At 39.0% G+C, this 12660-nt stretch overlaps 1 protein-coding gene across 1 annotated transcript in view; it reads right to left on the bottom strand.

Moving 5' to 3' along the window:
- CELF2 (CUGBP Elav-like family member 2) overlaps nucleotides 1–12660 on the bottom strand; it is a 486548-nt gene that overhangs the window by 379322 nt on the left and 94566 nt on the right. Inside the window, exon 2 of the mRNA XM_033100763.1 lies at nucleotides 623–658. Coding sequence (XP_032956654.1) covers nucleotides 623–658 — 36 coding nt within the window. The remainder of the gene's footprint in view (nucleotides 1–622; nucleotides 659–12660) is intronic.

The following is a 12660-nucleotide window of genomic DNA, read 5'->3' as shown; positions in this document are numbered from 1 at the left end:
GTCTATAATTTGCATCCTGTTAATCATATCTTATTTCATATAGTGACAAAATATCAAAAATATATAAAATACATTGATCAATTTATATATTGATTTCTTTTCTTGGTGAGCTACTATTACTAAGTATGTATTTTCATGATGATAAGAAATACAAATCTAGATTATCATCAAAACTATGATGTAAGTCCTTCAGGGGAAGCTCAAGATTCTTTCATAAATCTGTAAACCCTTGAACACAGTAATAATAATGGATACACTGAAGAAAAACAAAATTCAATGTGTTTCTAGATTGCCATTTCCCATAAATATAATAAAAGAGGCAGCGTGTTGATGATTTCTGTGAAAAATATAGCTCGTTTATACATCTCCAGATATATGGGAGAACTTCAAAGGAATGAGAATGATTCCTCTAAGTCATATACGGATGTCACCATCATTACTTCTCGGTTGTATCACTTCTATGTGACTCCTACACAGCATTTTGTATTTATATAGTGAAACATGAGGTCTGAGAATCTGATGTGAGGAAGAGAGAGTGAAGAAGGCCTCTCCAAGAGGATACAGCACTTCGTCTGGGTCCATGAGAAATCACGCACAGAATAAGCTGAGTGCGCGTACTCACCTTGGTAGGCTTCCGGCCAACTCTGTAGTCGTCTCTCTGGAGGGGAAAAAGAAGATAAGTGTGAGGAGCTTATTTTGCTAAATTCTAAAATTGTGTTTAATAAAACCATAATGTAATGTGCCAAGGCATAACGCTATCCCATGTGCGCAGAAAATACTGTAAATGTAGCTGTTTGGAAATTTAAAATTGACTTTAATCACATTTCTGATTAATTCCCATGAACATGTCAATGGTTACTTTCAAAGGAAATTTTATACATGTGCAAAGTATCTGCCTCTGCTTCCTGGAGGTAGAACTTAAACGAATTTAAAACATTAAAATTTAGAAATGTACAACATACAGAAGGAAAATAGCAGGGAGAAAAAAACAAACAAACTCTCAAACTACCTTTTTAGATATTTTCCAGTTAAACTAAAAACCTGTATTCTCTTTCTAAGAACCATTTAGGAACAAATTCCTTTGATGGGTCTTTGTGTGGATGATCTTTGTCACCTGAGGTTTATGAAGGAGCATGAACAGCATAAAGTGCAATTCTTTTAGCAGCAAATTATGGTTTTCTATTTCTTTGTTGTAGTGTCCTGCCAGTTGGGACTGTTGAAAGCAGATGCTATGATAATTCAAATGGCACGAAAGACAAGTCACTGATTGAAAGTTCTATGGCATACTATTAAGAGCTGCCAGACACAAATTTTAAAACTAAGTTTTTTCCTAATTGCAATATCTTATCCTTCAATCCAAGATGTGTTCTTGGAGGTTATAGGGAGCGAGGAGGAGGAGGAAGTGATGGAGGCTTGATGTTCAGATATTTTATTTTATTTTAAACTTTTATTTATTTAAGTGTGTTTTTTTCAGGTCCCATCAGCTCCAAGTCACATAGTTGTTTCGATTTGGTTGTGGAGGGTGCAGCTCACACTGGCCCATGTGGGGACTGAACCAGCAACCCTGTGGTTCAGAGCACTGCGCTCTAACCAACTGAGCTAACCGAACCACTCCGATGTTGAAATATTTTAAAAGTGGAGGTGGGCTCAACTTTAGACTGAGGCTTAAAGGTATAATTCCTAGGAATAGTAGTGCAGACACTTCTTCAGGTCATGTGATCCTTTAAAGAATCTCATTAAAGATATGAACACCTTACATAGAAAAAAATAATATACCCATACATATACACACAAAACATGGAGTACATTTGTAGTTGGTTTATGGACCTCCTAAAGCTAATACATCAACGCTGGGTTGGGAATCTCAGCTTTAAACTAACATTGTCTTTACTCATCTTGTCCATCCAAACAAAGGACTTCCTCCTCCATGAACTGTCTCTGGCCCTCCTGGCTTCTAGAACTTTCTCGTACCTATTGTCTGTGACAGTACCTGGGCACTGTAGTGATGTGCTTGTTCCCACGTAGCCATCCATACTGCCTTAAACACATGCGTTATTCTAAGACCAGCTCCTCCAGAAACGCTCTTCCCTAAATAACCATACAATATTAAACCTTCAGCTTTCATTGCTATAGAAACTGGATTTCGAGAGGAAAGTTTCCATTCCTTCAACAAAAACCACATTTGAAAGCTCTGTCCACTGCGCTGTTGAATGCTTTACATGTATTCATCTCTTCTGAGAATTCAGTGTCTGCAGAAGAAATTTCTCTTTCTAAACAGAACTTGGAATTGTGGGTACCCCAGCTAAGAAGTAGCCCCCTCTAGTCTCCCTTTATGACATTTATCGCAACAGAAATATCTTGTTAAACTTTATTTTATTATTTCTCATTTTGTCACTTGAGACCAACATAGGTGAATACTCAATAAACATTTGTTCAATTTGGAAGGAATGAATTAATGAAGTTTTCTGAGCTTCTGTTGCCCTTGAGGGTTAGATCAATGTTTACAACTTGTTCTTAGTAACAGCAGCAACCCAGGGTGGAGTACAATTACCTCTCCTTCTTTCTAATCATTTAACTCTTTACTTTTACTTTCCAGATTATCTGTATTTTAGTATTAGGAGTTCCCCCACATAGTTTAATCTTTTTAAACTATGTGGGACATACGTTATAATAAATCCACTTAAATCACAGGAGAGCAGCAGTTCTCAACCTCGCACTATACTGATATTTTGGGCCAGGTGTTCCTTTGTTGTGAGGGGCTGTTCAGTTCACTGTAGGGTGTCTGGCAGCATCCTTGACCTCTACCCACAATGCCTGTAATACCCACCCCCACCCCCTTTTCATTTGTGACAATCAAAATGTCTCCAAAATTGACAAATGTTCCCTAGGGACAAAACTGCTCTCAATGGAGAACCACTGCAATAGAGCAATAAAATTAAAGAGTCCATAATTGACTTCTGTTTCAAAGCCTTATTGCGTTAACCAACATTCTCCATTTCCACGGAAAAACATAGTGACCGAGCCCTCTCAAGAATGCTTGGTTCACTTTGGCTCCTGCCACCTAAGTTTGCATACTTACTGAGAGTATGTGCGTTTGTTCCCCAACACACTTAAGTTAGTGGTACTCATTCTAATTTTTAAATCTAATTCAACATGATACAAAACCAATGAACTATGAGTATGAAAAAGTTCTTGTTTCTTTGAAAACTAAGTTGGATTCTTTGGAAAGATTAAAAATAATAGGTAGCTTAAGAAAAGCTGATGTCAAATAGATGTAGGGACAACTATAAATACCAGGGGAAGAAAGACAATATCTTCACAAGTGTTTTTAAATTTTTGTGCTTCTTAACAAATAAATTAGAGATTCCTAGTTGGTGTATTCTGGGTGTGATTTATACAGGAAAGACAATGCCCAACTCCATTCAGTAGATGCACACACGCAGAGAAAATGTGTTGGCCTTAACTTTACAGCAAAAGACAAACGTTGGGAAAAAAACTTATGTTCCCAACAAAGTACGTACTACAATACCAGGGGAAACTTATGTTTTATATAACCACATACTCAAAAATTTACATTAGAATTATAAACACTACTTCACAGGAAAAACAATTTTTGGTGAATATGAACACGGGTTAAATGAAAAGATGTCACCTAAAAACCTGCTGATTTCATTGGAGCATGTAGCCACATGATTAAAAAAAATACAAAGAAAAAACAACTGTGCCCAGTTACATGAGAGTAGCCAGGACTCACCAATCAATAGCCATTTTTGAGATCTGCAAAACACTAGAGCTTTTACGATGATGACTTGTTCATTTTTAACTGTTTACTATTGCTAACAAATAATCTGCATCATTCGTGTTTTCGTGAAATTGTACCTTTTGTAAAAAAAAAAAAAAAAGAAAAAAACCTCGAGGAAAATAAATTTAGCAGATATGTGATGCTTCACCTGGATAATGCTCATTCATAACACAACTGAGAGAACTTACAAAAAGTGCCATATGGAAATATTTTAGGGTAGTGAAACTACTCTGCATGATACTGTAATGGTGGACACATGTTATTATATGTTTGTCCAAACACAGAGAACGTGCAACACAAGAGTGAGTCCTCAGAATCTGGTGTGAGGAAGAGAAAGTTGTATTTTCTAGGCCATTTCCATGTGTTCACTCACTTAATCCTTATACAAGCCTCATAAAGTTGTCACTATGATTAAACTATGGACTTTGGATGGTAGTGATGTGTCAATGTAGGTTCATCAATTCTCACAAAGGTTCAGCTCTGGTGGAGCTGCTGACAGTGTGAGAGGCGGTGTGTGTTGGGACGGGGGGACATGGGAACTCTCTGTACCTTCCCCTCAATTTTTCTGTGAAGCTAAAACTGCTCTAAAAAACAAAGTCTATTAAGAAAGAAGGCACCATAAAGACCATACTCTTCTCAATGAACCTTTATAGGTTACAATGTCCACTATTATTATTTTTTTTTAACTTTTTATTTATTTTAAGTATGTTTTTCCAGGACCCACCCATCAGCTCCACATCAAGCAGTTGTTTCAATCTAGGGCGCAGCTCACAGTGGCCCATGTGGGGATCCAACTGGCAACCTGAGTGGTATGAGCATCATGCTCTAACCAACTGAGCTAACCAGCTGCCCTACAATGTCCATTATTAATATTGTTTTCTAAGCATAAATGGTCTTCATCACTAATTTTTATTCATCCAACATAATCATTGAGCCCTCAGAATATGTTCATCTCAAACCATGCTTGGTACTTCGAAAGGCATCAGGACAAATTAGATCCAGACCTTTTCCAAGTATTTACACTCCAGGAGAGGGTATTATAACAGATACGGAGTGGTGGGTACTTTGCATATTCCCACTACTGAAAGCTTCTCTAAGTCAAAGACCACATCTTATTCAAAATTTTAAATACTCAGTGCTTGGCACACACCAGACACCCAATAAATGTGAGTGCAATAGAAACATGACACATTTTCTACTTTCAATCATTCCAATCCTTAAATTCATTTTTAAAAAATGCCTGTTGTAGTTGTAGCACGATTCAGAATTTAATTGCACTAATCTCCTTTCCTAGTTATCATTACCAAGATAATCTGATTTCATGAAGAGAATGGAATGCTAAAATTGAATGAAAACAATGATGAAGAAAATGACAAAGTGAAATTATATATTCCAAGAAACAGAGGTGTCCTAGAGGCTAAGAAGCAGATCGAAACGATGGAGACCTGCGCTTCTGATAGGTTGCGTATCCCTGGGCAATTCCTTCTGCCTCATGGGGCTCACTAAATCCCAGAACGTAATGATAATGCTGCCCTCTGATCAGAGAGGTTGGGGCAACCATCGGTAGGAACAAACAGGAACGCTCTCTGCAAATTTGAAGTTGTTCTATAAATTCAATTTTCTCAAAATTAAAAAACGGAAGAAACAAGTACCTTTCAAAAAGCAGACAAGTGTCCCATATGCATTACAGTTTTTGTAGATTTAGCATTCCTTATAAAACAAAACACTTTAATTTTAAATGTGCAGACCATTTGCCAGCACACCGTGATGCCACTTTTGATCAGCTGTCTGAAACGGTGATCATCCACCTCAGCTCCTCTCCCTTCCCATTCCTGGACTATGCAAACGGTTCTTTTTTTAGGAAGTGTGGAAGCAAGGGCACACCATCTATTTCTGTGCAGATTGCCAGTTGCCAAAATTAGCTGACAACTATAAAACAGAGGAAACGAGCCCCCATGTTAATTGTGTGTCAGCCTGATAAATATTTTTAAGACCTGAATGTTTCTCTCTAGAGGTACCTTCGATTTTTCCAAAAGTAAAAAGACTTTTTAAAAATGTTCAGATACCTATTTTTATTGCCTGTCCTGCAAATGATTTAAGGTTCTGATTGTAGAAGGGCTGAGATTTTCTTTATCTTAATTAAGGGTGAGAGTATTACAATCAAGTAGATTTTTTTTCTTTTTTTGCCCCAGCTTGGGGGCTTTAAAGTTGGATCTATTTCCAAATAATACGCAGACAAGAAGATTAGCTTAAAGGCGTCATTACAAATCCGTATATTAATTTAGGACACTTAACTTTTCTTATGTGGTGAACGTTAGCTCTGGGAAATCCAAAACACCTCAGAGATTAACATTTCTTCTCTGATAAAGGAAGCCTCAGGACACCGCTCCTCCCTCTTGCTCCCACTTTCTCTCCAATCAGTGATCTGTCTTTATGTTCTCTTTATTTTGGCTCTTCTTTATTTTCTCTCTCCCACTTTTAACCTTCCTCAATTCTCATTCACATGACTAAAATAGTATATGTGTGTGTGTGTGTGTGTGTGTGTGTGTGCACGCGCGCGTGCACGCGCGAGCGTACACAAGCAATTATTCCCACATGGTGAAATCTATATGAGTACTTACACACATACACACACACATACTGGGTACTTATTTAACACCAGCTACTTTTCTAGGCCATTTCCATGTGTTCACTCACTTAATCCTTATAAAAGCCTCATAAAGTTGTCACTATGATTAAACCATGATAGAGATGAGAAAAACACGACACAAAAATATTCCATTGCTTCCCAAGTCCACACAGCTAATGACAGACGGAGGCAGGATTTGAACTCAGGTATTCTGGCCCCAGAGTCCTGGCTTTTGATCATTGTATTTTAGTGTTACTTAGTATATAAATACAGTGGGGGTCGTAGGGGGCTATTGTTTCCTAGAGGGTGGTCAGGAAGGGCTAATAAGGAAACTGGGTGAGTATGTGAATGCATGAAACAACCACTTCTACCCCCATCCCAAGTTCTCTGGTCTTTCCTTTGCACTCCTGGATTTCACTCTTCTCTTTACCAAGCACTTAGTACCCACTGCATGGAGCACACAGGACTAGCTCTGTTGATGTAGTTTAAAAAAAAAAAATGATAGGCGGTCTGAATCTATAAAGTCAAAAAGCTGACAAACTGAAAAGGGAAAGAAGACCCTCTGATAAACTTACCAGTCACTTAGAGAACTGTAGGTTTCAACAAGAGATACTTCACGTGACAAGAGGCCGGCCAGCCTCTCAAATCCACACCTGTGTGGACGTGCATGCACCGTCAGCCAGCAACATTCACAGACTTGGTCAGTCCCACCTGCAGACCAACTTCCCAAGAGGTACGACGACGCCAGGGTTCTGCTGCCTAGCCTGTGTTCACAGGGATTAACCCTTCCACACCTCGGTTCAAAAAGTTAAGTCTACAAGGCGGAGTTTCTCTTTAAACTACTTTTGGTATTTAGCTCAGGCTGAGGGTTGCCAGCCTGCGGAGATGGGACTAACGTCCACCAGATCCCTCAGGAAACAGGGATCCACTGGGGGGTGTTCAGAACCAGTGAGCAGTGACTTACATCTGGCAACAGGCCTGCTGGCAACTTGGGGTGTCAGGAGACTTGCTGCATTAAGACTAAGTTAACCTGATCACTGACCTATTCAGCCTCCTGAATAGGAGAGTCTTTTCAGAGTCCTTGCTAAGATTTTATCTGCCTTGAGATCTCTTCAGAATCTTTTAGTATTCTATATATAAAACAGCCCAAACTGTGCCTTTGTCTGTGTTCTTGTGCTCAAGTGCCTTGAAAATAAAATTGTTAAAATTCTCTTAATCAACTCTGCAAAACCATCCATCTGGTCCCGACTGTCATCTGTGAGGGGGGCCACTGCTCAAATAGCACTGCTGTCCCTTCCAACATTTCCAGGTGGTGCTAAGAGCTTTTGTTTTCCTTCAAAAATGTCATCTTGACACTTAGCTCAGGAATGCACGTTAGGAAGAGACTGCTGGTGGCATTAGGAAGAAAGGAGGAGTATGTCCCCATACACATTTGAGTTTACCTACTAATCTTCACACTCCTTACACTCTGTGAAGCCACCACAGTTAAATGATGTGATCCAGGGAGGACCGAAATTGGCCATTACAAACCATTCTTGCTCATTATAACTCACTGATGTAGACTTTAGCAGTGGCAAATGTGACCAGAACCTGGTCAAATGTGACCAGACCCATTACATTTCATTTACCAACTTGTACTCTCAGAGATGGAAAAGCAAAGGCAAAAACAAACGAAAACCAGACAATACACATGTAAGGCTGTGTGTGTGATTGCAAAGCTTTGTTAACAAAACAACATCTCTCCAAAAAACAAAAATAAAAAAGGTGTATTTTCTTCAAATACTATGCTACTGTGGGCGGTGGGGGGGTATCAGGTTACAAAAAGACCTCTGCATTTAATATTTCTTCATTATTGTGCTATAAGGTGTCCTGTAATTCATAAGTGGGCTTAAGGAAAAATATTCCAAAAAGTTATTGATTGAAGTAAAATTTTTTCTTGGATAAATCAGTCTAAAAGGATGCCCATTTTTCTTTTTTTCTTTCCATTTTTTAAAATTAAAGTTTATTGGGGTGACAATTGTTAGTAAAGTTACATAGATTTCAGGTGTACAATTCTGTATTACATCATCTATAAATCCCATTGTGTGTTCACCACCCAGAGTCAGTTCTCCTTCCATCACCATATATTTGAGCCCCTTTAACGCTCATCTACCAACCCCTCTCCCATTTTTCAATAAAGCCTATATTTTCTCTATTAGCTCCCAGCCACATATCACCAATCAGTCCTTTTAATGAGAGAAAATCATCCCCATGCCTGATAATTTCTAGATCAAAGAAGGATTTGCAAATACCAGCCTGCAGTGGAATATTTGACTAATAGCCTAATCCATGAACCAATAACTATTGGTATTGAGTTCATCAGCATTTATTTATTAATTTGCCCAACAAAAATTTCCACAGCTCCCACTACGTGCCAGGTTCCCCATGCAGGGGATTGAGCAGGAAATAAATGAACACGGGCCCCTCCCTCACAAGGCTGACCATCCAGTGGGGAAACCATGGCAGCAAAGGCTGACATAAGTGAGTGCCTAACTGGAGGTAGCAGGATGAGGTTTTACGCCCCCATCCCAGGATGGACTCCCTTCTGGGGAGGCTTTTAGTGAAACAAATCCAGAGACTGCATTAGTATAATAAGGCCAAAGTCATGACTGATGCAGCCGACTATAATGAGAGGAAGGATATTGTGTCTTACAGATGCTGCCCTTCCCAAGAACCTGAAATACAAAAGCCACTGTCCCGTTTGAAGAGATGTGAGAAGTTGTGGGACGGTCCTGCACTTTTCCAGGATGGAGCACAGCCTGGGGGAGGGTGGCAGAAGGCCAGACCCTGGGAGGACTGAGGGACAGGAAGGTGGCTTCTGACAGCCACAGGCAAAATCCATATGGGATAAAGTGACTTGAAGAAAATGCAGATGTGTCACACCAACGCCTGGACCCCTGGTCTGTTGGGGCTTAGCTAAGAGAGCCATTACTTCCTCCCCTTTCACAGACGCTACCTGCTGGCCCTGCAGGCACTGGGTGCTGTAGGGCTAGAGGAACACAGGTTGGAACTTTGGACTCTTGGCTCTGTTTCCACCCGATGATCCAAAGTAAAGAACACATGTGCTTCTGTTTGGAGAGTCATGTAGCTGTGACCTCTGCCAAAAGGACAGCCCTTCGGAGGACTTTCCTCCAGCTGCACCCAGCCTCCACCTGCAGTTGGAATGGGGCTCAGGCCAAGGGGTCAGCCTCCTCTTTTCTTAATTAAAAAATACACCAGAAATTGTGTCAAGGCCATAGGGTTGAAAGCTCATAGCAGCCACCCATGAAAATTGCAAAGTAATAAAGGCTGTTCTGATGTGGTTTCGGAGAATCTTGGTTTGTTTGTATGTGTATTTATTTAACGTTTCAGAACAGTGGCTATAAACACATAACAAAAAGCCCCTTTCTCCTAAAGTTATAGAATCCACATTTCTCCAATAGCATATTCATTAAAAAAGCAAACAAACAAAAAAAACCTACCCTTATACAGTCCTGGATGTGGAACAGGATGGTGCGAAGAGGTTTGAGAATTTTCGAGTAAACATTTATAGAAACAGCTCAGGGATTTATGCCCAGGCCTCCTGACTATAAAGGTGGGCAGTGACATCAGAGGTGTAGGCAGGAATATAGAACTAAATCTGAGTTCTGAGCACAGAGGAGCGAGATGAAAATTCTCCCATTCACGGAACACGATCACCCTTCATAAATTTACCCACTTGAAATAATACGACTCTGAGAGCTATCGGCAGAGGGGCAGTTAATGCTACGTGAGATGAGTCACGCTTTCCAGGTCACTTCTTGGACCCTGCTGGGTAAATTAAATGTGGTATTCATCACTACCTCTGAAAATTCAAATCTGTGTATTCAACCATGGAGGGACACGTCCAAGACTCTCATTTAACAATCGCCAATATGTGCTTTTTTTTGTGGCAACAGGAAGTTTGAAGCAACCCCAGATGAAATCTCCAACCTTCCACACATTTATACCATAGATGACAATTATGTCTCTACAATCACTAAGAAAAATAAATACAATAAAACCAACAGAAATGGAACCAACAGAGCTAAATTATAGATAACATAATATTCATAAAACTATGTCTCATCCCATGAATGTGGGTGCACTGTCTGTATGCCAGAATTTCTTTAGCCATTGGTGATATTCAGCATATTGCAATTGAGTGCAATTACGGTTAGCTATAATTAAGAACAATTACAGCTTTTACTTTTCTACTTGTTCTTTAAAAGCACATTTGTAATAAAACTTTTTTTTAAAGGTGAAGAATATAATTATATATCCTTATAACGTCTCAAATAATTAGTTTGACTAAAGTTTCTTCTGGAACAATTTTCATTTTAACTGTCAGATCTGCCATTTATAGTCAATGGAACATATTTAAAAAAAAATTCCATCATTAACCTTTTTCACCCCATATAGCTGTATATGAATTATTGGTACAAATTAAAGGTTTCAGTACTTAAAGCTCTAGGGCCTGCTGCAAGCTATAAAAAAAAAAAAAAAAGTTCTCTTTTAGTTTTGTATGTATGTGTGAATATATGCATGTAGGCATACATGCGTATGCGTGTGTGTGTGTGTGTGTGATGTCTTTTAATATAAAAGGAAATGCTATATTTGTAGAGTATGTTTTCTTGCTCAAGAGTTTTGGGGAAAAAAATTGCTTGTGTTATAAAGCTATCTCCTCCAGCTCTGTATTACAGAACACAGTTTCTTTGTTTATTTGCTGCATATTTATGCAGTGCCCAAACTAAGAAGTCCCTGGACTGTGACAAATCTGCCTCTCATTTAGTAACTCACAGAGTGCATGGTCAACATCAGCCTAACAGGATCAGTGTCTAATTAGGATCAGTGAAGTCCTACCATCTCATAAATCTAGACTCTAAGTCAAGGCCACTGTATCACTGTCTCCCCGGCTAGACTGTGTGGCCCATGAGGACAGGGATGCTCTTTCTTGGCCATCCCCATCACCAGCATCCAGAATAGACAGTGGCTGTCATAAAGTGCTCAATAAATTGAATATGTTGAATCAATGAAGAGGGCTCTTTTCAGGTCTTTCCCATTTATGTTGGGAATAATTGAAAATTAATCACCTGAATGACTTTGAAGATGGAAGAAAATTAGGTAATATGACTCTGGAAATTAAGGCTATTTTCACCACTTATCTGGTTGAATTAGCTGTCCTGGGAAATAAATTGTTATACAAAGGATGTGCACCTGGGAAGGGGGTGGGGATTGCAACAGATCATCTTTTAAGGTCCTTTACAACCTTGAGATTATCTAATAGTTTAACAAACTTAGACCAAATCTTAAACGCAATTAGCATAAATCTAAAAGGGCATGTGTTATTGTGTGTGGGGTGGATAAATACATTTCCATCCACAGAACTAACCGTTAGTATCAAAGATGCTAATACACTGAGGAATTGCTCTTCTTAAAAATACCCTCAAAATTCAAAATACTGAAATAGACTTGGATGAGATTTATATTGTAAAAATTTATCATTTATCCCATAACTCCCATCAATTACTACCTACTTACCATTCTTCCATTGCTTTGCTCTGCACTTTACATAAATTCTTTTTATTCTTTACAACTGTTAGATGGTTATTATGACACCCATCTTTTAGATAAAGAAACTGAAGGCTCAGAGAAGTCACGTAAATTTGAACCCAGGCTTGTCTAACTCTAATATAAATGGTTAAAACAAGAACACAGAACATGGGGCTAATCATGGTCCAAAGTCACTAAAAATAGGATGATAATCTTGGTGGATTGCTATAGAAATCTAATAGCCAAAATGAGAGAAACAAGATCTAAGAAAAAATATCCCTCCCCAACTTCATTTATACATCTGTAAGCTTTTCTCTTCCTGGTTCTCCAACATGGATACTGTCTATGAAAAAGGTCTGTATATATTAGAGGTATTGAGAGCAAATATGTGTATGAAAGGGCATTTCTCAGGATCAGGCCTCGGGTCAAGGGTTAGTTTAGACTACTTCTGGGTAGACACCCTCACCTACATGCACAAGACAGCAGTGACATGGCCATTTATCACAATGCCGAGCCATCTAAATGCCCACGAATAATGTAATGGCTAAATAAACCTGGCTACAGGCACACCATGGAATAGTTGTGGGAAGGTTAGAAAGCATGAGATAGCCATCCGTGTTCTAAAATGGAGAGAATTCCA

This window comes from Rhinolophus ferrumequinum, assembly GCF_004115265.2.
Source record: "Rhinolophus ferrumequinum isolate MPI-CBG mRhiFer1 chromosome 5 unlocalized genomic scaffold, mRhiFer1_v1.p scaffold_110_arrow_ctg1, whole genome shotgun sequence".
Classification (NCBI taxonomy): Eukaryota; Metazoa; Chordata; class Mammalia; order Chiroptera; family Rhinolophidae; genus Rhinolophus; species Rhinolophus ferrumequinum.
Note: the sequence above shows the minus strand (reverse complement) of the source record. Positions and strands in the feature narration are given on the sequence as shown.